The 26,506-nt window shown below is 36.1% G+C and overlaps 7 protein-coding genes across 9 annotated transcripts; 5 read left to right on the top strand and 2 right to left on the bottom strand.

The window, feature by feature from the left end:
- Window positions 1-328: 328 nt before the first annotated feature.
- LOC102609538 (hypothetical protein) lies at window positions 329-1,055 on the top strand. Its single transcript, XM_006491354.4, has one exon. It carries the CDS (start codon window positions 525-527, stop codon window positions 882-884), a length of 360 nt encoding a protein of 119 aa, XP_006491417.1. The 5' UTR covers window positions 329-524; the 3' UTR covers window positions 885-1,055.
- A 281-nt stretch (window positions 1,056-1,336) lies between these two features.
- On the bottom strand, window positions 1,337-3,988 carry LOC102609259 (pentatricopeptide repeat-containing protein At4g01570). Its single transcript, XM_006491353.4, has one exon. The coding sequence runs from the start codon at window positions 3,879-3,881 to the stop codon at window positions 1,509-1,511; it is 2,373 nt and encodes a 790-aa protein (XP_006491416.2). The 5' UTR covers window positions 3,882-3,988; the 3' UTR covers window positions 1,337-1,508.
- A 6,185-nt stretch (window positions 3,989-10,173) lies between these two features.
- On the top strand, window positions 10,174-12,049 carry LOC102607119 (WAT1-related protein At3g30340). Its single transcript, XM_052438631.1, has 6 exons — window positions 10,174-10,403; window positions 10,635-10,697; window positions 10,797-10,913; window positions 10,985-11,399; window positions 11,476-11,627; window positions 11,713-12,049. The coding sequence occupies exons 1-6, from the start codon at window positions 10,222-10,224 to the stop codon at window positions 11,882-11,884; spliced, it is 1,101 nt and encodes a 366-aa protein (XP_052294591.1). The 5' UTR covers window positions 10,174-10,221; the 3' UTR covers window positions 11,885-12,049.
- Window positions 12,050-13,617: 1,568 nt separating this feature from the next.
- On the top strand, window positions 13,618-15,623 carry LOC102606830 (WAT1-related protein At3g30340-like). The gene is made up of 6 exons (XM_025092597.2): window positions 13,618-13,857; window positions 13,929-13,991; window positions 14,071-14,187; window positions 14,264-14,666; window positions 14,764-14,915; window positions 15,002-15,623. Exons 1-6 carry the CDS (start codon window positions 13,676-13,678, stop codon window positions 15,177-15,179), a joined length of 1,095 nt encoding a protein of 364 aa, XP_024948365.2. The 5' UTR covers window positions 13,618-13,675; the 3' UTR covers window positions 15,180-15,623.
- On the top strand, window positions 15,503-18,558 carry LOC102608771 (uncharacterized). Of its 2 annotated transcripts, none has more exons than XM_006491351.4 (11): window positions 15,503-15,868; window positions 15,974-16,054; window positions 16,149-16,244; window positions 16,361-16,444; window positions 16,528-16,597; window positions 16,868-16,950; window positions 17,273-17,352; window positions 17,452-17,550; window positions 17,647-17,755; window positions 17,999-18,088; window positions 18,178-18,558. In XM_006491351.4, exons 1-11 carry the CDS (start codon window positions 15,623-15,625, stop codon window positions 18,214-18,216), a joined length of 1,077 nt encoding a protein of 358 aa, XP_006491414.2. In that variant the 5' UTR covers window positions 15,503-15,622; the 3' UTR covers window positions 18,217-18,558. The 2 variants fall into 2 exon arrangements, with proteins under 2 accessions (XP_006491414.2, XP_006491415.2); XM_006491352.4 differs by having other exon boundaries at window positions 15,711-15,860.
- Window positions 18,559-18,573: 15 nt separating this feature from the next.
- On the bottom strand, window positions 18,574-19,993 carry LOC102608483 (hypothetical protein). Its single transcript, XM_006491350.4, has one exon. The coding sequence runs from the start codon at window positions 19,796-19,798 to the stop codon at window positions 18,737-18,739; it is 1,062 nt and encodes a 353-aa protein (XP_006491413.2). The 5' UTR covers window positions 19,799-19,993; the 3' UTR covers window positions 18,574-18,736.
- A 3,403-nt stretch (window positions 19,994-23,396) lies between these two features.
- Window positions 23,397-26,506, top strand: LOC102607998 (hypothetical protein). 2 transcript variants are annotated; one of them, XM_006491348.4, is made up of 11 exons: window positions 23,397-23,564; window positions 23,653-23,844; window positions 23,946-24,050; window positions 24,206-24,311; window positions 24,460-24,677; window positions 24,797-24,873; window positions 24,977-25,091; window positions 25,203-25,328; window positions 25,575-25,685; window positions 25,768-25,875; window positions 25,966-26,506. In XM_006491348.4, exons 1-11 carry the CDS (start codon window positions 23,562-23,564, stop codon window positions 26,194-26,196), a joined length of 1,392 nt encoding a protein of 463 aa, XP_006491411.1. In that variant the 5' UTR covers window positions 23,397-23,561; the 3' UTR covers window positions 26,197-26,506. The 2 variants fall into 2 exon arrangements, with proteins under 2 accessions (XP_006491411.1, XP_006491412.1); XM_006491349.4 differs by having other exon boundaries at window positions 25,969-26,506.

Raw genomic sequence — 26,506 nt, forward strand, 5'->3', positions numbered from 1 at the left:
TCGTTACAACAGACCTGCTACATCTGCTTGGAATTTAATTAAGGTGTAGCGAATTAATCTCCGTGCAAAGGACTTGTTGTGATATATGTAGATGATCTGTCATCCGCTCATTTTATAAGTAAACGACGTTTTGAGCGTACGACTTAGAGGCCAAACTATCTGTCGTATGTAGGATACTGGTAACTTGAGAAAACGGTACGACAATTCGTTTATAACCTGTACCGTTGAAATCTATGTGACGTGAATGGACCCGACGGTTTCCTTGTTATTTGTTATTTACACGTACTACGAGAAGGGGAGACGCGTGGCCCCCCCATAGCGAACAACTCAAAAAAAAGGCAAAAAGAGAAAGTATTCCTCTCTCTCCCTCTTCGTAAAGTCTATATTCTCTCCTTCTCTTTATTACCTTCCAGAACAGAAAGAAAATATTTGTCTGCCCTTTCCCCTAAATCGGACGGCATTAAGGGTTAGGGTTAGGGATACTGTTTGATTTTGAGGGAATAGTAATCAGTCGAATTGGCCACATGCGTACATCCTCATTAGCAAATCGTTTAATTGCGGTCTTAATCTTCTTCTTGGCACTGAACATCGGTTTGCAATTGGTGCAATCAACGCAAGAGAGTGATGGCGTTTGCGCAAGATTCACCAAGCCGGAATTGTGCCCGATCAACTGCTTCCGCCCCGATCCCGTATGTGGCGTTGACGGCGTCACCTACTGGTGCGGCTGTCCGAACGCGTTGTGTGCCGGCGTTAAAGTCGCCAAATTAGGGTTTTGTGAAGTCGGCAGCGGTGGCTCCGCTCCTCTTCCTGGTCAGGCGCTTCTTTTGGTCCATATCGTTTGGCTCTTCTTGCTTGCTCTTTCTCTTCTTTTAGGCGTTTTCTGATTGTATTTTTTGTGTGGAATTAATTCTTTTCTTTATAGATTCTGCAATTGCTTCAGATCGCGGCTTTCGAGTATTTGTGATTTTTAATATCTATTATCTTGGAGTTTGTAAGAGTACATTTTCTTCATTCTTTCTGTGATTAATAGTAACCCACTTATTATTATTTTTTTACCCCCTTCCTTCCTTCTAATGCGTTTCAAGAATGTGGAAGATTTCAGATTTGGCACACCGAAATCTTGTAGGCTGAAATCAAAAAATGATAATACTTATGACAATATCGTTTCCCGTTCTTATCAAAATTTGAGATTATTTGGCCTTTACATTGCTCTACACAATCCACAAATTAGTCAAAATGTGGATGAATTTGATTGCTGCTCTCTGAGTTCCAGTAACAAAAACAGTTCCATGTGAATATAATGCATGACGAAGCTGTGTATACCAACAAAATCCGCTGATGGTAACAAAATTACGAAGTTCATATATTGATCATTATTAAAACCATCCAACCGTGAAAGCAACCAAAATTTTCAGGATTATCTCATTGAGCTCAATTACAAGAGAATTATCGACTAGCCAATCTTCTCACCCAAACTATTCTTTAAGAAGGATCATCGTCATTGCTCATCATTGATTCCGATTTTGATCCTTCAACCTGTCAATTTCCCTTCCAAGAAAGTCCAAAGTTGTGTCCGTCACATGGTTTGGAGTGCAGCCTGAATCCAACATCATTTTTAAGAAATAATGTGCTTCCTTCAATCGACCTGCTTTGCCGTTAACTTCAATAAGTGTATTAAAAGTGACAACATCGGGATTAATTCCACTAGTCCTCATCTGCTCGAAAAGCATATTAGCTTCATCAAATCGACCAGCCTTTCCTAGTACATTAATCAGGGTGTTGTACATAACTACATCAAGATAACCACCACCCTGCTTCATTAGCTTATCCAAAATAGTACTGGCTAGATCTGCTCTTCCCATCTTCCCCAAACCTTGAATTACCACATTGTATGTCGCTATATCTGTTGGGCAAAACTTCTCACCCATCTCATTTAGGACACCCCATGCCTGATTGAAATAGCCTTTCTTGACAAATGAGCTCATCATGGAATTGTAAGTGTAGTTTACAGGATGAACTCCCATATCAGTAAATATCTCAAATAGCTTACAGGCCAGGTTCAGCTTCCCTTTGGCTAGAAATATAGACAAAAAAGTATTAACCATGTCAATATCAAAAGTGCCCATCCCTTTTCCTTGAACCCGCAGGCCCCTAGCCAGTGAAAAAAGCTGAGATGAATGACAGTCTGACTTTACTTGATCGGCCAATTTATCCATATATGGAGATGATGACCATTCATCACTGTTCGTTAATTGACTTCCCTCATCCTTAGCATCACCCTCTCCTGAACCAAGATTGGCATCTGTTTCTAAGTTGGTAGAACCTATTAGACTCATAATTTCACTTAAGTCGCCTTTGTATGGGAACATTGGTGTGTAATCTTTTCTCTTACTCTTTCTACTTTTCATTGTAGCCTCCACATCAGCTTTCCATTTGAGAACATCTAGCACTAGATTACCATCTCTAATGTGCTTCATCAGCCTCTCTGTAAAATCCCACCTACCATATTTATGAAACCCAATCAAAAGAGATGATATTGTAACTAGATCAACAACAAAGCCTCTGCCTTCCATTTCTTCCACCAGACGTAGTGCTTCCTCAATTTGCCCTTCCCTACATAGTTGCAAGACAACAATGCTGAAAGTAATCCCATCCACAAACTTCCCCTTCTTCTTCAAATCACAAAACAAAGTGTAAGCAGCCTCAGCCCTTCCATTCCTAAACAACCCATCAATCAGAATATTGTGTGTCCAACAGGATGTTCTTACCCCATCCTGAACCATTTTCTCAAACAATTGGCATGCTTCCATAACTTTCCTAGACTTGAACATTCCATTTAGCAGAGAATTGTACACTACAGTATCAGGAATGAGCCCATTATACTGCATTTCACTAAAAATCTTCATTGCATCATCCATTCGATATGATTTACAGCACCCCTGAATTATAATCCTATGAGTAAACTCATTTGGCTCATGACCAGACCCTTTTAGTTCCTCCCACACAATCAGTGCATCTTTCACCTTTCCAACCACACAAAGCACTTGAATCAAGCTATTGTAGGTGTGCAAATCCGGAACCAAACCCTTTTCTTTCATCTCTTTAAACAGCCTCAACGAGGTATGCAAATCACCCCAACACCCAAATGCATGAATACATATATTATAACCATAAATATCAAACTCAAACTCCTTTTGTTCCTTCAGTCTTTCAAAAACTTGTTTAAATTCTGATCTCCTATCAGACTTTCTAAGAGCAACTAACAATTCATTACAGGCAACACAACCAGGAAGCGATTCAACAACTGAATTATCTGCAGTGTTGTCATTACAAGCTTCAAGAAGCTTAAATAATATGGACATCGCTAAACCCAGCTGTTTTTTCCTAACCAAAGATACAAGAACAGAGTCATAAACATTTGGACTCAAACTAGTCCCTAATTCTTCCATATAATCAAGAATCTCAATTGCAAAATCAATCTTACCCGATTTAATACAAGCCTCGAGCAATAGCTTAAAGGTCTCAGAATCGACAACGACATCATCCTCCTGCATTGAATTCAACAAACTGGGGACTTCTTCGAGGAAGCCTGCTCTACAAACGGTCCTAAAAATGTGAGAGTAAGTGCAGGCAGTGTGTTTGTAAATAGGCCTGAGAGAAGAGCACCATCGAAAGAAGTCGAGCTTCTTTGATGAGTCGAGGGAGTTCTTGCCCAGGACTTGGAGGACCAGAGGCTCGGAGATGGGAATGGATCGAGGGTCAAGATTGCGAGTGCCGGACTCTTTGAGGGTTTTGGTGACGAAGGCCAATAAGAGGATGCTTCCCAGCTGGAGTGACGCTGAATTGACAGGAGGAGATAGGGTTTTTCTCCCATGGCGCATTGCATCGCGCAAGAATTAGAGCGGAGGAGTCTCTGCTGTTTTCAGATTTTCACCTTTTTATCACCTATTAAGCGGCACACGTCACACGGGGACCTGCATAAAAATAATTACAAACTATGTTTTAATTTGTGAATTTGTAAAATTTTAGGGGCTCAGAGGTCATTATCCTGTTTCTGTTTACTTTTGATGAAGAAAATGATTAGGAAATCGTAGAATTACTTTGAAGGAAAATGATGTTTGCCCAGGTCAAACTCCGAAATTTAAACGCAGCGTTTTATTAAAGGTAAAAATGATGTCGTTTTCGCTTGTCAAATATTTCCCTCAGTCTTTGTCGATGGAGCTCCACCTAAGTATTTTCCCTTGCCTTTCCTTCGTTGATCGAGCTCCAGCCACATCCAAATATTTTCTCTTTCTTTTCCTTCGTCGATCGAGCTCCAACCACCAGCTCCAGCCACAACCAAATATTTCCCCTTTCCTTCTTTGATCCAACTCCAACCACAGCTTGAAATTTCCATTCGCAATCCACAATCCGCACCTGAAATTGCCATTCGTAATCCACAACTCACAGCTCAAGATTCAAATTGAAACAGCTCAGGATTCAAGCAAAAAAACATCGCAACATAAGCTTATTACCTATTATATTAACCAATTTAACATGATTTATGAAGAGCTGCTACGATTTTCAAGTGGTGAGCCTCGGGCATCATCGATGGTATAAAAGCCATTTATAACTCGTTATTAACTCCATCTTCTGAAGGACAGCTGAAGTTATTTTTACCCACCGATGTGAACGCACCACTGTAATTGAAGAATATGTTGAGGTTTCGAATGGTCTCACTGTAACTAAAGAGCGTGTGGTTGATAATTGCTTTCGGCCATTATACTGAAGGACAATAACCACCAAGCAAATTAAGTCCAGCAGGGGTAGTAGTCATTCGACTAAAGGACAATAACCACCAAGCAAATTACGCAATCAAGAAGTAGAGGATTGTGGGGACGCAATGCAGAATATGTGCTGGGAGGATACTTTTGCTCATGATTAAGTTTTGCAAAAGGTCATGGAGAGAGATTAGTAAAGACTTGGTATGTAAAATATAGATCGAAATTACTTTAAGCAAACGATGAAAGTGACTATGAAGAAAAACTGAGTAACAATGTAAGGCATTGGTGGGGGAAACTTGAAGCAAAACGACGTCGTATTGGTTAAAATTAAAACAAAAAAAAAACACAAAACGTGTCGTTTTTTGTAAGGTTTCGAGGTTTGACCCAGGACAAATATCAGAACTCTTACTTTGAAACACAAGTACGGAACATATTAGGATATAGTACCTCGAATTCAAAATCTTCATTTAATTTCATAAATCAAATATTTATTTTTGGTAAATTGGAATGGAAAATGTTATTCCCATGTGTATGGAGGTAAATAAAAGTGTACAGCAAAATGTATAAGAGAATATCATAGGACTATTTAATCACAATGGAGTTGATGGGGAAAGAATATGATAATTGAAAGAATACCCGAGTCGATTGCCAAACCTAAAGCAAACTACGGATACAAAGATATCTTCCTCATGACAATTCATGTTACCTTTATGCATACACATGTGGAAATTAAACTTGTGAGAACAGTCGTCGGAAATAATTACTGTGCAAGCATTCAAGCAAACAAAATAATCTGATAAAGATGGGGTAATGAAGTATTCAAACAGTAAGCTGTCCTATGGTCGGGTTGGTAACAACATCAAGCCTGTAGCAACTGACGCAAGTATTTGAGTCTTGGGGATAATAAATGAGAAAAATAAAAACTTATTTAAACTTTACCCACCCCCTTACTTAAAAAAAAAAATTCAAACAGTAAGCTTTTTTTTTTTTCCCCTTAATGAGTAACATTAGGGAAGCATCAAATTGCTGTTATCCATATTAGCCATACCTAAGCGTAATAATTGATTTTTTTTCCGCTTAATGAGTAACATTAGGAAAGCATCAAATTGCTGTTATCCATATTAGCCATACCTAAGCGTAAGAATTGACATATCAAGTAGCTTTATATCGTAAATGACATTTGTTCTTGCTACCGACGCTACAGAAACAAATTGGGTTGGTCTGTAACTAAAGCAAGGATAAGATGCTATGCAGATTTCAGAAGAAGGGGACACCTGGTCTTGCCAGTCTTCGTCTAGAGATGCTTATTGCTACTTACACGTGAACTTGTGAGGTAATTAAAAGAAGAAAAGGTAGTAGCCCGAAGGCTTGGATAGTTGGATTTCATGAGGACAGAGGATTTCTATGGCTGATTATGTCTAAAAAGGGGAATGAGAACAGGAAACTCGCAATAAATTTATGCGATCATATGCTGATTGATGAGTAAATGAGATCTTATCAATCAATTTGGGGATCTCCAACTATTTGGAAAATTCCTTTAAAAGGGAGGGGTAAACTTATTTAGTCACTCTATTTTAAGATTAGTATTTATTTAGTTCTTATATTTTTTAAAATATCTCAAAACATCCCTACCGTTAAAGTATTGATATCTCTACCGTTACTTTTTATTTCTTATGATTTACTTTTACAATATTACCCTTTTATAATAATTTTTTTGTTTAGACAGTAATAAAAATAATAATTAAATTACTAATTAACCCTAAAAATAAAAAATATATATATTAATTTTTTTGCAAGCACCATTTGCACACTTGGTAGTTTGCATACAATTTTTGACAATTAAAAATTAATATAATTTTTTAGCATTAAATTAGTAATTTAATTATATTTTTATTAATGTCCAAATAAAAAAATTTATTATAAAAGAGTAATATTGTAAAAGTAAGCAAAAAGAAATAAAAAGTAATGGTAGGGATATCAATACTTTAATGGTAGGGATGTTTTGAGACATTTTTAAAAATATAGGGACTAAATAGATATTAATCTTAAAATATAAGGACTAAATGAGCTTTTACCCAAAAGGGAGTAAAAAACTTAGATAGGAATATTTGTAAAATGTCAAAGTTGATAGCACAAAAAGTCTAGGTTGGAAAAATTAAAAATTTAATGAAAACTATTACCTAAAATTTAGAAACATTCATATTATGTTATCAAGAATTAGTAATTAAATATGGGGAAGCATATATTATAAAGAATTAGTAATTAAATATGGGGAAGCATACTTGAACCCACAATACTAAATTACTCTTTAAAGTTGTGTGGTTAGCTTTCTAGATAGAAGTGGCCAACGGATTGTACCGTGCCGTACCAGCCCAGGCCCATCAAAGAAAGCCCACGCGTGCTCGTGTTGGTGCCGTGCCGTGCTTACTATACGTTTTGTGTCGTGCCTAATTTTTTTTACTTAGGCCTGGCCAAGCACACGTGCCTTGTCCACTTGCGCCGTGCTGTGCCTAGGAAAAAAAATTCACTAAATTTTTTCATTTTTTAAAAGCGCATGCCAAGTTGTTATCTTATTTTTTTAAGTCTATATATTTTTTTGGATTCATGTGCCTTTATTCAAATTTAATAGAATTAAAAATTCAAAACTCAAGTCCATATTAAATAATAAATTAATAATAATAAGAGAATATAACATTAGTTATTAAGTTTGATTCTATGGTATTAGAATTCTTTTTTAGTACTTAACAACAACAAGAATAATATTTTTTAAATGTTAACTTAATTGTTAACTTGGAATTACATAGATTCATATATCATAGTTTATAATAAATTAATACATATTTATAAAATCATGATATTTATAATTTTATTTATTAAATTATGATATCAATTATTTATTTAATAAATTATAATTTTATTGAAACTAAGAATTAAATAAAATTAAAAAATTTGAACTAATAAAATATATTAAAAGATTTAATTTCAAGTTATTTATAAAATCATAAAATTTTAAGTTTATTTTTATTAAAAAATGAAACGTGCTTATTGTGTGTTTTTTCGCATACTGTACTTTTAAGGCCCACGTGCTTAAAATTCTAAGCACGGCCCAGTCCACGTGTGTATCGTGTTGTGCTGCGTGCTCTGCCGAAACGTGCTCATGCCGTGCCGTACTATACGAACTTGTACCATACCTCGTGCCGTCCAGCTCATTGGCCACCTCTATTTCTATATCAGCATATTATGTTAGGGAATGTCATGGTATGTTAAATAAAGCGGTCGTGTATTCACATCAGCATTTACTTCCCTTGTAGAGATATTTGAAGCCGTGTTTGATTTCTCCATCTTCCATGAACGAATTTACATTGGAAGGTTGTTTCCCTAACTCTTGCATAATTTTTTCACTAATTTTATTTCCACCCATCTGCTAGTTACATCCATCGTCATTGAACAGCGTTTTAGGATCTATCCAAGTTATAATTGGTCTTTTCCTGCTTTTGGGGGCAAAAGCAAGGAGATTGAGGAATGCATTCAGATGAAGCAAGTCGATATAGCTAGCTCAGCAAGGTGAACATTCTAATGCAGTACTCTCACATGCCAATCCGATCAATGTTGATTCAACGAGTCCTCGAACATGACACCAGTGCTTTCTCAAATTCACAGAGACCAATGAATAAAGGGCAATACCCTTCCTAAGTAGCTTTTTACATTGTCGCTTAAAAGACCATAACTGGAGCGTGTTGTGTTAAATAATTCAACGAGTAGAAAATGGTTATTCATCTGTCTGATTATTAGTTTCAACATTTGTGATAACAGAGCTTCGTCTTTGACAAGGCTGATGTTGATGTCTTATTTAGTTTTTTGAATGATTAAAATTTCATAAAGTACAACTTAGGTTTTAATCAGCTCAACCATTCCTTACTAAAGGATATATGTTTGACAATGCTTACAACTTCAATATTTTATGAATTCAATCCCTATGATTGGAGAAGATAATGCTAAGAATAGGATGTTTATGTGTGATTATGTGCAGATTTTGCGTTGTCTATATGTTTTAACAACAAATCACTAAAGTGTACTTGGTATCCGATTAGCGGAAAATCATTATCAGTCATTAAGGGTGTGTTTGGGGTTGAGGTTGGGCTACAACACTAAATTGTTTAGTAAACACTAACTGCTGTAATTTAGAAGTTATGTTAATATAATTTTTCACTTGTATGATGAAAAATCTATTATATCTTTAATAATTTTATCAAAATTATTATTTTAAATTTATATTAACTATATATTATTAACATTTATTTCATAATTATAGCTTTTTTTTTTACAGTAGCTGCAGTTTAAAAGTTATAACACCTCAAAATCTCAAACAGAACCTAACTTGTGAAATTTTACAAAACAAATATATGTCTCTGATTTATATATGACTATGATGAACTCATTTTATTTTTTAATTCATGAATAAAACCTATCTTATACCTTCTGCAATATTGCGACAGGAAAATTTGATGTCTTTCCAGCAAAATAAACATTTTATTGATATCCAAGTGCCATTTAGCCACAGAAGAAATGGACAAACTGGAGCAAACTCCAACATGAAATCCCAACGGTATCAATTTGCCAAGTGTAAAGCAACTTATAAATAGAGAATTTTAACTGTTATATTCAAGATTGCTCAACAGATTTTAAGACTCAAGTGCATGCACCTCCATATATTATTTATACTTTCACACGTCATTATCTGTTTAAAGTTCTAGGCTTTAGCATGCTCATATGCGCAGTGCTCACACTCCAGTAAGAACAGTACCTGATTATGATGATTGCAAATGAGAAAATCAATTTTGATGCACACGTTAGTAGTGAGACAATCTAAGCAAAGTCGGCAGAATAAGAAATAATGAACGTCAAGTTGCACTACATTGGCTATTATTTAATTCTAAGATTTGACATATTGTTCTAGCTTCTAATGCAATTATGCAACAGTAAACAACATTCAATCTGCGCATAAAAGAAGCATTAGATGCTATTCAGATTAAGAAAGGGATATATTGGCCTTGTTAGCTAGTCTCTATTTGAAGATGCTTATTGCTACTTACATGCACAGTAATGTTTAGAAGACACGAGGGATGAGGATTACCACTAGTTCTGTTTTAATGAAGGAAAATTAGAAGAGAAAGCTAGTGATAGACTGATGATGACGGGTAAATGTGAGGTCAACAATTGGATTCGGTAGTTTCCAAATATAGGCAAAGATCCAGTAGAAGGGATGGCACAGAGTGCCAGAAGAATATCTGAAAATGGTAAAGTTGATTGCAAAAGGGCTTGATGTGATTTTGAGGTCCTGTCTATTCCCATTTCGCTTATTTATAGTAACATAAGTCTGTATGCTAGCATTGTGTTTCAGAGGGAACAATTCAGAAGAGAAGCTCTCTCGGTATTGTGCCGCAAGATAGTTAAAAACATGAATTGCCATGGACAATGGATGCCAGTTCTTATGATGGTGGCAGTTAACTTTGGATTTGCCACTGTAAATGCCTTTCTAAGGAAGATTATTGATAGAGGATTGAACCATTTGGTTATTGTTGCATACAGGCAGTCAATATCTGTTGTTTTCTTAGCACCGATTGTCTACTTTCGGGAAAGGTAAAACAGCTTCTTTAACCACCTCTTTTTAAGTTACTTTTAGCTACTTATTACTTGCAATTGATTGGTTACTTATTACTTGCAATTGATTGGTTACTGTCTTTCCCTGATCGTAAAACACTTTTTCACTCTTTACATCAGTGAGAAATTAGATGACGGCACTTGTTTAACTGTCAGAATTTTATGGGTATATTTTTGTTCTAGGAACTAATATAGTTAGTCTTCTAGCAGGAAAAACAGACCCAAGCTTACTATTCACATCTTGTGTCAGCTATTCTTCAGTGCTCTAATCGGGTTAGTAATAACAACCGCAATTATTGGGGTACCTCCGATTTGTTCATTTTAAATGGTTACGCTCGCTGATGATAAATGAAAAGTGTTGATCCATTTCAGGCTAACACTGACACAATACTTTTTACTTCGAGGGCTGGAATATACATCTGCTACTTTCTTATGTGCATTCCTTAACACGGTTCCTGTTATCACATTTCTATTGGCTTTGCCTTTTGGGTAAGCATGGCAAGCATAGTCCTTTTGTTTTTATTAAGACCAAAATTCTAATGCTCTTATAAAACTGGCAGCCTTGAGAAAGTGAACGTGAACGGCTTGGCTGGGAAGACTAAGGTATTAGGCACAGTTGTTTGCGTTGGTGGAGCTGTGTTGTTAACCCTTTATAAAGGAAAGCTAATATCCAACCCACATCTTCCAGCCACAAATTACAATGTAACAAGCCATGCCAAAATGATGATTTCGAGTAAGAAGACAGAGAGGTGGATCATTGGTTCAATATTTTTGATCGCAGGCTGCACCACATGGTCTTCGTGGTTCCTTATGCAAGCAAGAATTGGCAAGAGATTTCCATGTCAATATTCTAGCACTACTATCATATCCTTCTTCGGTGCCATTCAATCAGCCATTTTGAGTTTGATCATTGAGAGGAACCTTCCCGGGTGGGTTTTGAAAGGCAAATTGGAGACTATAGGTGTCATATATTGTGTAAGTATTCTGTTATGACTCGGAATGAACCTTTATCGTACAAACCATAAACCCTTTGCCTCATTTGTGAATACAGGGCATGGTGGGATCAGGCTTGTGCTATGTGGGGATGTCATGGTGTGTTAAAAAAAGGGGTCCAGTATTCACATCTGCATTTTCCCCCCTCACTCAGATAGTTGTGGCAATTTTTGACTTCTCTGTTTTGCGTGAAAGAATTTACCTTGGAAGGTTAATTTCAATTTTTTTTTACTATTATTGGTGCGTACCTCGATGATTATATGGTTCCTATCTTCTTCTTTTTTTTAATGAACAGTGCTCTAGGATCAATCCTAGTTATAGTTGGTATGTATATTCTACTGTGGGGTAAAAGCAAGGAGATTGAGGAATTTGATCAGATGAAACAAGGCCAAGCAGCTCAGCAAGATGAACGTTGTGATGCAGCGTCACATGTCATTCCAATTACGAGCAATCCAACGAGTTCTTGAAAATGGTGCAGTCAATTCATTCTTGAAGACAGCAGCAAATCAGTTCTCAAATTGTTTTTGTAGCTTGTTACTTGTAATGCCATAGATAAGAGAAGGAGATTACTGTGTACCACCATACGGCAGTTTCTTGTATCCTCAATTTTACATATTTCATTGGAAACGAAAGAAGAGACTAGTTATGATTGAACTCATAGTGTTGCAACTCTTTTAAGTTGTACAATTATTGGCTTCTCTTTTAGTAAGTAATCAACATCAATCATTCTCATTCTAGATTCACATTTCCCAATCCCACAAGTAAATATACCATTAATGATATCAAGTCATAATTAAAACTGTATTATTTAACCAGCAAATAGTTATTTCAGTATTGGTGGGCAGAATCAGAACTCAAACGTATTGGAATGGGATGTCTAATATTTAATGATGATGATTAAATAACAGAAAGTTTATAATTGTTCTGTTTTAGTTTAAATTCGGAAACTTTTTCTCTCTTTTTTTCTCTGGTGAAGGAAACTGGACCCACCCCACCCTAAAATTAAACACATCCCCTTCAATTTGAAGCCTTAACCGGGATAAGGAAGAGTAAAATTTAAGCCACGTGATCATTTGCAACTCCTGGTTCTGCAAGTAGAAACTATAGCCATGAACCAAAAACACATCAAAAAAATTTTAAAAAAATATTCCAAATGCAGTGTAATTAATTTAAGCTTTGCTTCTGATGTTAAACCGTAGAATCAACAATTTTCTTCTCATTTGTTAGATAAACCATTACAATAACACGCCAGAGATGGAACTGGCACAGATACAACAACTTGGAATGTCGCAAGGAATTTGATTTCCAAAATGTAAAGGCAGATACAAATAGAGAAATATCTTCTCCATGACGACTCAAGTTTGCTGTTTTTCTGTCGGAAGACTTTTTAAGACCCGTTTGGGGCAGCTGGTCTTTAGTGCACGCAAATGAAACTCCATGTTCAGTGTGTACACACACACACACACTCTAAACGTCTCTATCTGTTCAAAGTTTTAGCGGGTACAAATACCAGTTGCTGAACATATATGATGATTGGGGATTGCCGTGACAAATATAATTCAAAGAAAATTGGTCAGCACTCACCACTCACTCAGCAGCATCATTTTAAACGCGCTGTTGCATTCTTTTGCAGAATAAGAAATAATGACGGTGCAAAATGAATTACAGTTAACCAAGAATCAAATGGCATTTGAACTGGTTATTATTTTAATTCAAAGATTTGACATGTTGTTCTTGCTTCTAATGCTAGTACTCAAATTATTCAGTGGTTAAACTATTTATGAAAAAAGCATTAGATGCTATGCTGTTTGCATAAGAAAATCGGTCCTGTTAGTATATATCTTTGTCAAGTTGCTAATTGCCACTGATATTTGAAGTAAATATTTTAAGAAAAAGGCAGTGGCTGTGGCAGAATGGCTTGAATACTAAAATATATCATAGAGAATTAGGGTCCTTACATTTAATAAAAGAAATGATGAGAACACAAAACTCGTGATGAACTTATGAGATTGTGTGTAAATAGAATAAGGTTATCAATGGATTTTTTTTTATTCTCCTCGTGGAGAAAGCGCCTGGAAAAAGGGAGAACAGAGACTGAGAAAATATCCGAAAATTTGAATCATGTCTGTTCCCATTTTGCCTATTTATACCAAGGTAAATCTGCAGTCCTTGAGTGTGATTTCAGAGGGTAAAATAAAGAAGAGACTAGAGAGGCTTTCTTAATTTGCATTGTTGTGCAACTGCAAATAGTATTAGACATGGATTGCTGTAGACAATGGAAGCCCATCATCATGATGGTGGCTGTAAACCTAGGACTGGCAGCCGCGAATGCACTTCTCAAGAAGATCCTTGATGGAGGACTAAACCATTTGGTGATTGTTGCATACCGACAAATCATTGCTACGATTTTCTTAGCACCTGTTGCCTACTTCTGGGAAAGGTGACAACTATTTAGCTTTTGCATTTTCAAACAATTATCAGCTACTTAACAGCAGTTGCCTTTTCTTGCAGGAAAAGCAGACCCAAGCTTACCGTTCCAATCTTGTGTCAATTATTCTTCAGTGCTCTAACGGGGTTTGTATTAATATCACCGACTGATTGATTATACTATAAACAATTTTGTTGATGATTGATAGATATATATATATTTCAGGGTAACACTCGCACAATACTTCTTCCTTCTAGGATTTGAATATACAACTGCTGCCTTCTCGTGTGCATTCATCAACATAGTTCCTGTTAGCACCTTTTTATTGGCTCTGCCATTTCGGTAAGTTTAGAGAATAAGTTGATCATCAGTAGTTGCTTTGAATTGATTCTTGACAAACCCCTTAAGACACTTGCAGCCTAGAGAAATTGAACATGAAAAGCTTGGATGGGAGGAGTAAGGTATTAGGTGCAATTGTTTGCATCGGTGGAGCTCTAACGCTGACCCTTTACAAAGGAAAGCCATTTTACTTGGGAGCCACAAATCACATGACAAACGACGTCAATACGATGAACTCAAGCAAGAAGGCTGATGACTGGGCCATTGGTTCCATAGTTTTGATAGCATTCACCGTGGTGTGGTCTAGCTGGTTCCTTATACAAGCAAGAATTGGCAAGAAATATCCGTGTAAATATTCTAGCACAGCAATTATGGCCTTGTTTGGTGCCATTCAATCAGCCGTCTTGAGTTTGATTGTAGAGAGGAACCCTGCCGGGTGGGCTATGAAAGGAAAACTGGAGATAATAACTATCATATATTCTGTGAGTACTAAAACTCCCTTTTTAACAAGGCTCATCGAATAGAACGAAACTTTTTCTCATTAACTAAACTAAGCTCGTTTGTTTGATGGTTGATCAGGGCGTGGTGGGATCAGGCTTGTGCTATGTGGGAATGGCATGGTGTGTTGAACAGAGAGGCCCAGTATTCACATCTGCATTTACTCCACTGATACAGATATTTGTAGCCATAGTTGGCTTCTTTATCCTTCATGAACGAATTTACCCTGGAAGGTTAAATCTATCTTATTTTTTCCACTATTTCTATTTCTGCCCATCTGCTAATAGAGAATATGGTGACATCCTTTGTTGATGAACAGTGTCGTAGGATCTATCATAGTTGTAATCGGTCTCTATATTCTGCTCTGGGGCAAAAGCAAGGAGATTGACGAATGCCAAGGGATGAAGCAAGCCCAATTAGCGCCGCAAGATGGACATTTTGATGCAGTGTCACCGTCACATGTCATTCCAGTCGCTATGGATTCCAGCAAGCCTTGAACGCAACCAGCCGTTAGTCTGTAACTTTCAAAAGCCAAATAATAATAACAACCAGTTGCCCATTTTATTGTGTTCAACTGCTCTGTTGTTGTGTTCAACATTTCTGCTAATAAAACTTGTTCAATGGCAAGATTGATGATGATGAACTTTTATGACTACATTTAATATACGTATGGATATGTATATATGTCTAAAATTACCTAAAGTACAATTTTTTGCATTGCAATATACTTGGGCCTTGTGGGCCAAGCGTGTATTAACTAAAGGTAGCCCATTGAGGCCCAATGACACAGTCCCTAATACCTTGCTGCGCAATTCAAAAACCCTAACCGTCAATGACTCTTGCTTCTTTCTTTCCCTTTTCTTCTTCTTCTCCTCCTCCGTTGGCCGATTAATTGTAAGCCCGGGAAAAAGGAAAAAAAAAAAAAAAGAGAAGGAGAAAAATGGGGGCAAAGCGAAAGAAGAGCGAAGGCGAGGAGTTATTGAACGAAGGAGAGAAGGAAAATGATAAGAACAATGAAAACATCAGTAAGAAGATGAAGAAGGAGATACTACCATCGATGATTAAAAACAAAGAGAAAAGATCTGCCGTACACGCCAAGCTCAAGCACCAGAAGAAAGTAGAGAAGCGCAAGAAACTCAAAGCGCGCGACGCTGCCGAGAAACGCGCTCTCGAGCTCGGTGAGGAGGTCTCTTAACCTTAACCTCTCTCTTTACGCAGTTGATTCTAAATTACTTTTAGGAATCGATTTCTGTTGCCGATCAAGATTAAGAATGGCTTACTGTTTGTGCAGCCTCCTGCGAGAATGACCCCTCGCACCATCGAGAACACAAGAGAGCCTGATGAGACCGTATGCCGGCCTGACGATGATGAGGTTCTTCCTTTTTTTTCCCCTTAACCTTTTGAGGGAAAGACTTGTTTCGAAAATACAGAAAAAAAAGATAGGTTAATTTTGGGTTTATTTGCAGCTATTTGCGGGTAATGATGCTGATGAGTTTAGTTCTATTCTAAAGCAAGGATGCGCCCCGAAGATATTGATCACTACATGTCGTTTCAATTCCAATGTATGTTCTTTGGACTTTTTAAAAACATTGCTGTTATAAGGCAATCGACGTGGGCATGGGATAATCTGTGGCATTTTTTGTATTGTTTACCTGTTTATATGTTATTTATTCTGCAGAGAGGACCGGCCTTTATATCAGAGTTACTGTCTGTGATCCCAAATTCTCACTATTACAAGAGAGGAACCTATGATTTGAAGAAGGTGAAGTGTTTTATTCCCTCAATTTCCAATACCAAATTGCAATTGCTAGTGCTGTTTCATGATGGATGTTGATGGTTGTGCAGATTATAGAATATGCAAAGAAGAAGGACTTCACTTCTATAATAGTTGTTCACACCAATAGGAGGGAACCAGGTTAGTGGTATTTCTGGTGATGTGAGAAATTTTGTGCACTATTTCTGACAATGACTTACGCACTTAAGTATTATAGACTTTGTTTTTGTGCCTCATGTTTTTTATTTGAAAGTATCTTCTTCTATTTTTCTGATAATACGTTTGTTTATAGTTTTCTTAACACAGAAAAAAGAAGAGGGGTGGGGGGGTGTTTGCAGTTCTGATATTTACTTCTACCTCATTGGGTTTTAATAAGGATTCTATCTGACAATTTCTGTGCCTTTGCATTAGATGCTCTACTAATCATTGGCCTGCCTGATGGACCTACTGCCCATTTCAAGCTGTCAAAGCTTGTTTTACGCAAGGATATTAAGGTTTGTTGCTTCTGTGTGCTGAATTTTTTTTCCTTTTTTTCTTTATCACATTTGTTAAATTTGTTGCTCTTAAGTTAAAACTAAAACTTCATGTTTGGTTGGAGCTAAATGTTTGAAAAAGACAATAAGATGTGTAAGCTGGAACTTATAACACTCTCTTTTCTGCTTCTTTAAGTAGGACAATCCTGAATTTTCATATTCCTTTATGTTAGAAGTTGATTTATATGAAATGCACTGCTGCAATCTATATGTTAATTGTTTTCCCTATATATGTCTCTCACTCTCTCTCTTTGTTTCTTTTTCCTTCTTTTCTTCACCCCAGAATCATGGAAATCCTACCGGTCACATTCCGGAGCTAGTGTTGAATAACTTCGCAACACGCCTGGGTCATCGTGTTGGGAGGTTGTGTTCTCTTTTTATTAATGAAGCGTATATTTGAATTAAAATGTAATATCAATATTATTCTAACCAACAAATTCTTTTGTTCATCTTTTCCTCTAGATTGATACAGTCACTTTTCCCTCAAAGTCCAGAATTCCGAGGTCGTCGAGTGGTGACTTTTCACAATCAACGAGATTTCATATTCTTCCGACATCATCGGTGTGTCCCCTTGGAATTTATTAGCTGCTATATGTGGACAATTTTATGCTCTTATTTAACTTCTATTATGAAAGCATTCTGTTATTATGAATGCAGGTATATATTTGAAACCAAAGAAAGTAAAGGGAGTGACGCAAATGGTAAGAAAGCGAAAGATGCGAAGAGTGAAAAGACTTCTCAACAGAAAGTAATCACTCGCCTTCAGGTTGGTTGCTCCCTCGTCTGTATTTTCAAATGTGTCTATGGATATTGGTGATACATTGGTTTTGATGAAACTCAATTCTTAAAATTTCAAATGGCGTACCTAAAATGCTTTACCAAAATTTTTGATACTTCATGACATAAATTTTAGTCATCCTCCCTTTTTTTTCGCTCCTTTCTGCTTTTGAAAGCCAATGTGGGCTCTGTCATTCTCTTAAAACCATGCTAATTTCCTTGGAATGTGCAGGAGTGTGGTCCTCGATTTACACTGAAGTTGGTCAGTCTGCAGCATGGAACATTTGATACCAAGGGAGGAGAATTTGAGTGGGTTCATAAGGTATTACTGTTCAACCAAAATAGTTTGGTATATTTCTACATCTGCTACCTGTAATTTGGATTAATTATTCATTTGTTTTAATCTTTCAGCCGGAAATGGATACTAGCCGAAGAAGGTTTTTCTTGTGACCTCTTTGGATTGCTCTCTCTGAGTTTCATTGCTTAAAATTTAAGCATTTTCTGGTGGAGTGCTCCTACCTGCATTAACTGATGCTGAAACTTCAACCGATTGTGGCCACTTGATTGTGCTGGACTTGGTTTAGTAACTCTGATAATTTTTGGCTGATTATGATTCGTTTCCAATTGTGGGTAGAAAATGATTGTAGCTCGCTTTTTGATCTTCTAAATTCCCCATCGTATTTCATTTCTGTTGTATGATAAAATTTTGCTTTATTGTAAGACTCGAGGGAGAACTTGCTGTTTTAAAATTTAAAAAAAAAAATTGAAATGTGGTAACTTCTACATTTATAACTTGTTTCACAGCATATTACGGTTACAAAATGAGACTTAATCCAGAGCCGGAAAGAAAGAAATGTGCTGTACAGTTTAGTAAGAACAGCTACTGATTTAAAGAATCATCTACCGAGAGCCAGGCCATTGGCTCTTCAGGGGCGGGAGTAAGATATTACGCAACGCTCACTAGATCGAGTTATTTCTCACGAGGACGAGGACAACTCCATTGAGCAACCTTATTGCATGCCTTTTTCAGAAGATGAAGGCAAATCAAAACAAATACGCCTCCAAATGCTGCAGCTCGCAACAAATATTGCTCCGGAGGCGAGTTGGTTGCCAGATAAAGTGAATCCTTGATTATGAAAATAAAGCTTAGACTTTCCAATAGGGACATGATAGCTGTGATTTTAGCTTTGTTCGCTTCATACAGTCTACGGACAATTCTCAAACAAAGCGTACCCACAACAAGAGATGTAGTCACTGACCAACCCCTGTAAGTGACCAGCTTCCCTCCCACAACCAAAACCTCTTTCCGGCAAACACAAGACACGCACTCGCCAGAGAAGCTCGACGACACGAGAGCATCAAAACCTGTATAGTAAGGTAAAATAACGGAATCCAAGTATAGACTTGCATGTAGAATACCAGAAACAGTCGATGCCTCGAAGAAAGCATACTTAATATTTTCATTAGCTCCAAAGTCGAAGGTGAGAGCAGAAATGTAAACCAGTTGAAGGATTGCCGGGCCGACGCACGAGAGAGGAAAGACACTGTTGATCCTGTGGCCCTTGGCAAGCATTAAGAGAATTATGGGGAGGGAAAATGGTCCGGATGGTAGCAGGAATCTCTTCGATTGACTAAATGATGAAGCTGGCCCTCTGCTTGATACCATATCTACAACCATTAGCAACAGCGTTGCCAGGTACGAAACTGCTGTATAGACAAGAACAAGAACGTCCACGGCAGGCGGATAGTTTCCGGGGTAAGTGCTGTCGCAGTAGTAATGATAAGGGCAGTTGATTGGATCCAATGTTTCTTCTGTTTGCCATCCAACACACTTGAGGAATGTAGTGCGAACATCTTCCAGGTTCCATTCTGGCACAAATGCTGGATTTTTCCGACCATCCATTGTACTTGTTTTATGTCTCCATTTCTTCTTACAAAGCCATGCTGTTTTTTTTCTGAGAGTTACATGTATATAATAGAGTGGAAGCGATGCTAGCTTCTTTCTTTTCTTTTTTTTTTTTTTTTGGGTCATATAAGAAAATAATAAATTAGGCCGCTTGTTCTCGAGCCTTACCGATGCATTTTATGTTGGTAAAATGAAAAATGGACAATGAAACACTATCTAATTTTTTTTTTTTTATTCCACTTGAGGGTTGCGAGAGAGAGAGAGAGTGAAACAGCAGTGATAACTAATTGCTTGCATTATACATTTACTAAATTAATGCTCAGTTATTCCGTATAAGTGTAGTTAACAAATTTCCCAGACCCAGTGCTTGCTCCCTAACACAACATTGTAGTTGTTTTTCTTTTCAAGTAAAAAAAAAAAGTATTTGGGGCTGGAGTTGGGAGTCAATCAAATTGGTGGCGAGTGCATTCAGTGAGACGACAATATAGGTTGAGGCAGCTTAATACCAAAGAAAAAAAAATGTGTTTGGTATGTGATTGCTACCGATTTGACGATAGGTTGGACCGTTGGTTACCAATTTGTTTCAGGAAAATGCTTAGGAAGTTTAGTATGCTCAATCAATATTTACTTAGACGCTAATGCCAATGAAGCTTTTATTTTATATTAATAATTTAATATAAAATGAGAAGGTGAATATTGCATTTAACTTAAATTCGAATGTTAATAATAACCCTCTTTTCTCACCTACACTAGCCAACTTTGTGAAAATGAGTTCAATTCTACCTTTTATAATTTTCTCTTTACTGGGGTCTCGAGTGGCGGAGACCTGCATACTACACTCATCGCCACGACAATCTACACAGATGACAGATCAAAGATTGGTCCCAAAGATGGCTGACAAACAGGCTAACAATATTTTGCAATATAAATATATTTTAAAAAAAAACATGTGTCGATATAAGTACAATAGAAGACATAAAATATAGCCATTCATTATATAGTCTAAAGAAAAACGTGATGCCACTTCGGCCTTGTGGAGACTAAATGTTCTTCATATTTAAAAATTTTTCTCCCGCGAAATGCGAGTGGAGTATGGACATCCTTCTCCTGTGAGGGGTTATTTGTCTGGACATGTACTTCATAGAGTATGGACATCCCTCTCCTGTGATGGGTTATTTGTCTGGGTATGTACTTCATAGAATTTAATGTAATACTGTAAGTTCTAATTATATATATCTGATTGTAAATATCAGTGTAATATCTCTGCTACAATAGCAGTTGTTGTAAATATCTGTGTAATGCAGTAATCTGATGATTAATCAGTATTCAAAAAAAAAACGTGATAAAACAAAAATCAACAGCAACATATAGTGGGGTATCCACTATACGCTCGGTGTGGATAGCTGCCCCGTTGCGTCTAATTTTTCAAATAATAATATTCAATCTCAACCATATTTTATATTTGTATTTGTTCCCAATAAGTTTTTCGATTTATCGACACAGACTTGGACTAAAATACAAGAAATAAGAAAAAAAAAAGAAGATAACCTTTTTATTATCAAATTTACTTGAAATGAGTAGATTAGATACAAAATTAAATGAAACTTAAATTGAATTCTTTTAAGTAAATTAATATACCCCCGTCTAGTTTATGAGTCTCTGTGAGGGGTCGCAACATAAGACTCGTTTTAAATTAAGATGCAGTTTTTTAAATTCAGAATTGCTATAAATTGAGTTCGACAATTATACATTTAAAATTAAATTTACAAGGGTTGGTAGGAGAAACATTTTTTTTTTTTTTAGGGACTTAAAAACAAAACTGAATTATTAATTTATTTTGGATCTTGGCATGTGTAATTAGTTGACACGAGGCAACGTGCCTTTAGCCTTAGCTGGCTCGGATGTACCGTCTGTCTTTAACACTGACGTGTCGACAGAGAGGCACCAGCACGGCAGAACCCACGGACACTCACAAAACGCGTCACCGTCTTCATGATCTTAGTAAAATAATTAATTAAAAAAACACTTTATCTTCATGAATCATTGAGTTTTCACCAGTTCGTACGAGCACATTTCGGATCTTAACCAACCAAAAATATTGGTATTAAAATAATTGGTATTAACCCTCTTTTTTTTTTTTTTTTTTTTTTTTTTATTGTTTGCCTTCTGAGTGAAGGGGTAAAAGGTATTGACCTTTTACATTTTAAAAACGAGACACTTCCATGATTTTGATTTGCATGCTGCATGACAATACAAAATCTTGTGAATATAATTAATTGACCTTTCCTTGTTTCTAACCAACGTTTTAGTTTAGAACTGCCTTTTTTTATCGTTGCCAATATTTTAACCCGTACGAGTTACAAGCTACACTGCTACAGCGTAAATAAACAATAACAGTGACCCGTTAATAACAGTATATCAACTACATTTGACTGTTCCGATTGTGACTATTTTACAATTATCATTATTTTCCCCCAGATTTTGCGTTCTATTGTTGCTAGAGAATCTACAGGTATAAGATTTTTGTATAACAAATTCTATGTTAAATTTGAACCTTATTTATGTTACGAATCTATTTTTGATTATATCACTAAAATTTTAATCCTCTAGCCATGATAATCTAGAGATAACGTGCGCGTAAAACGCACGCGATAATTTATTTTATTTATTTATGAAAAAGCAAAAGAAAAAGGAGAGATTGCTTTAATCATCACAAGTAGACAACCATTGTGCATAAAAATGAAACGTAAACATGGATGAGATTGCTTTTAGATTGATTGTCAAGCACCTAAAATGTGTTTAGTGAATACTTTTGAAAATTTGATTATCAGGTAATCAACTTTTGTACTAAACACTAAAAACTATCAAAAATATCTTTTGAATATCATTTTTTTTTAAAAAAAGAATATGAGGTTATAATCTGCAATTTCTATTTTGTCCTCATCTTCAGAACATATTTTCAAAAATACCTACCCGCTAAAGAATAATATAATTTATTAATATTTATGAATTAAAAAAAATTAAAAAATAACTAAAAATAGCAAAGCAATCACAGGTGCCGACAATATCTCTAACACCCCATTGGTGAAAGTACTCTTAGTTCGACATCAACAACTCTGCTAAACTCCAAATTGTCTTTCTCGCGCAATGGTTATGTCATCATCGACATAGGAGAAACAACGGCGTCTATTTAATAATTAATTCAAAATTAATTATATTCTTAGTAAGTATTTAATAATTAATTCAAAATTTGAATAAAAAATATTTTCTTTAATAAAATGTGCACATTTTAGTCATTGTACATAAATATTATATGCTTAGAATCAATTCGCCAAACATGTATAACAAATTTATTGAGAAATAGTGATTCCATGATCTATATTTACTAAATGTACAATGAAATTATTTATAAAATTGATTATTTTAAAATCTATCCTTTTTTTTTTTGTTTTTTGAAAAGCTAAAGCAATCCCTAATAAATACTAAAAAATGTCACTAAAAAGTTAACAAGTTGAAGCCGCAAGCGCATAAGGCTCCACCTCCGATTATTAACCAACCGACTAACTGATATTTAGAAAATTCGGTTACGCGGCCCACAGAGAACAAAAACCAAATAAACGAAGCACGCTGTAAAACTTTTTATTTTAATTTTATATTAGTATTTATTAACTAAACGATAAATAAACAAAACAAACGTGGGCCCTCTTGTTTTGTATAGGGACAGAACAAGAACGATAAATTGTTTCTCGTCTCTCCATATAAAATCAGAAAAATACCCAGCTGGATTCATTGTATCAATTTTAATTTTTACCCACAAAACTCAGAGCATCAGCATCTCTTTGCAGAACCATCATCATCTCTTTCAATCAAAGTGGGCAATAGTTGTAAAATGGTTTGTATAATTTCTCCTTTTTGCTTTCTTTATCTGTTTGCGTTTTGGTTTATAATAAATGATATTGAAAATTGAAATGAAATTATAGGTGGCAGTAGTGGATTCGAATAATTTAAGCATTCCGAATTTGAATACAAATGGTAATGAGTCCCGCGTTGGTTATAAAAGATCAGTTCCAAGAAGCAATAGTGGGTATGTTTCTTCAATAATGGGCGAGTGTTGCATTTCTTGTACCACTTTTAATATTTTGGCTCCCATATACAAGCGACTCGATCATCAGGTTTCTTCTTATATCTGTCTTGTTCCTTTTTATTATCATTATTATTACAAATTTCTGTTGGCTGATTCTTTTTTTTTTTTTTTTGGTTGGCAATGAAATAGAATCAAAGTCTTCGTGAGAGTGATGTAAGAGACTCCTGGTTCAACAGAAACCAGACTATTTTGGATTGGTTGATTTGTGAGAGATCTTCTGTTATATGTCTCCAGGTAGGTGCCTTCCATGTACCCTTTTTGCTTATTTTCAACAGGTTTTGACTTTCTTTTTTTTTTTAAATGGATGAAACTGTTCAAAAGAATGGACTTTTTAGTGGCCATGATGACAAAAATCTAAATTTCAATGATTTTTTGGTTTTGATTAATAGGAGTTTTGGGTTGGAAATGAAGAACTTGTGCTTATGTATCAGGAGAGACTTGGTAATGCAGGCTACAATACTTTCAGCCTTGCTCGCACCAACAATCGTGGGGACGGTATGTGCTCTCTGACCAATTTCTTCTTTCTTTTGTATTTAGATTCATTCACATAAGTTCTGGTGTCATTATTATGACTAAGGAGTCTTATGAGTAGATAGATATTGGCTTTTGTGCTCAATTTGACATATTTGCAATTTGCTTACAGGCCTTTTAACTGCTTTACATCGGGACTACTTTAACGTTCTAAATTATAGAGAGTTGCTTTTTAATGACTTTGGCGACCGTGTTGCTCAGCTTGTACACGTTGAATCTGTTGTCCCCTTCTTTCAAAACCAAGGAGGTGGCCAACAAGAAATTCTGATTGTAAACACCCATTTGTTATTTCCTCATGATTCAAGTCTATCTGTTGTAAGACTGCATCAGGTATAAATGTATTTTCATCTAAATTCATATCTTGGTTACTTTCCGTCATGTTCTCCTTGTTAGGCATTAGCTATGTTGCTGGACGACCTTGAGCTTTGTGTTTCATTTTGTTCTTATAGGTATACAAAATACTTCAATATCTAGAATTGTATCAGACAGAAAACAAGCTTAATCACATACCCATCATACTCTGTGGGTGAGTTTACTGTCTTCCTCCCATCCATACATTTGATAGCCTATCATATATTTTCCTTATGCAGACATATTTATTTACATTTCTGTTCAATCAACTTCTGCAGTGACTGGAATGGAAGCAAGCGTGGACATGTTTACAAATTCCTTAGATCCCAGGGCTTTGTATCGTCTTATGACGTTGCTCACCAATACACTGATGGTGATGCAGATGCTCACAAGGTTGGTAGTTTCAAGCGGCAATTTTGTTGCATTAATATCGCCAGACCAACAATGATGTTTATGATACTTACCAGTTATCTTTATTGCATGACTGTCTTCAATATCCCTTAGTGGGTAAGCCACCGAAATCATCGAGGAAACATCTGTGGTGTTGATTTTATTTGGCTCAGAAATCCTAATCAGTCAAGAAAACCTCTACAAGCTAGCTGGGCTGAAGCAGTTTTTAGTATCATAAAGGTGAGTAACTGGCCGTGCTAATTTCTATGCATTTGTTGGATCATTTAAATTTTTTTATTGTCCTCGTTAGTTTAGTCGTTAGAGGGTGACCGTGTTAGTTTAGGACATGAAATTGCATGCCAGCCCTGTTCGACTTCGATAATCATGTTTGGAGAATATATGCATAACTTTCTTTGCTTTGAAAGTGTAGAAAAACTGATGTTGAGCTTTCCGTATATATCTAATGCTGAAATTTCTTGGTTTCAGTGTCAGCTTCAAAAAGCTTCGTTGGCTGAAAACGATGCATTTGCCTTCTTTAAGGCCGACAACAATGGTGATGTTATTACCCATTCAGCTTTCTGTGAAGCTCTCCGCCAGGTATTTAAAATATTAGCTGCTTTTGTATTTGTCATTTAGTCCCAGTCGACAGATGAATGACTGTATCCTGACCTTTTTACAGGTAAACTTAGCTGGCCTGCCTTATGGACTGAGCTTCCAGGAAACTGATGACCTATGGGCCCAAGCAGATGTTGATGGAAATGGTGTTGTTAATTATGAAGAATTTAAGGTACATGCATATTTTTTGTCCAAATTGTTAATCATATCCTTTGTTTGTCAATGGTGTTTGGAATCTATGCTTAAACTTTTGGCATTGCAGCAGCGAATGTGGAATTTGTCTTGTTCAGCACAAATAGAGAATAATTGCAATGACAATATGGAGGATTCCAAAGACTGCTCAGAAAAAGAAATCCTAGGTTTTGCTGTGAAAGATGCATTTCTCTTCCCCAGTGAAGTGGAGAAAGGAAAGTGGCCTGAGAATTACTCTCTTTCTGATCATGCCCCACTGAGTGTTGTGTTTTCGCCCGTGAGGATGCAAAGTTCTTCATAAATCTATAGTTGATACTTAGACACATTTGTAGATAAAATCAAAATCAATGCAGATTGAGAATTTTGTAAAGCTCTGAAGTCATTTAAGGATAAGCCATAGAGAGTATCAAATGCTGTAGAAAAGAAATCTGTAACCCAAAATAGGTCACCGTGGGCCAAGTTTTCCAGCCGAAAGGGAACTATAAGCACAGCTACAAATTGTCGATTGAAAAATAACCCCAAGATTCTTTCTTAGGACTTTCGAAAATCCTGTATGATTCAGAAGTGTAAATCCATAATCTTAGTGAAACTGTTACTGATTTTCTTCTTCA

Source organism: Citrus sinensis, chromosome 3 (genome assembly GCF_022201045.2).
Source record: "Citrus sinensis cultivar Valencia sweet orange chromosome 3, DVS_A1.0, whole genome shotgun sequence".
Classification (NCBI taxonomy): domain Eukaryota; kingdom Viridiplantae; phylum Streptophyta; class Magnoliopsida; order Sapindales; family Rutaceae; genus Citrus; species Citrus sinensis.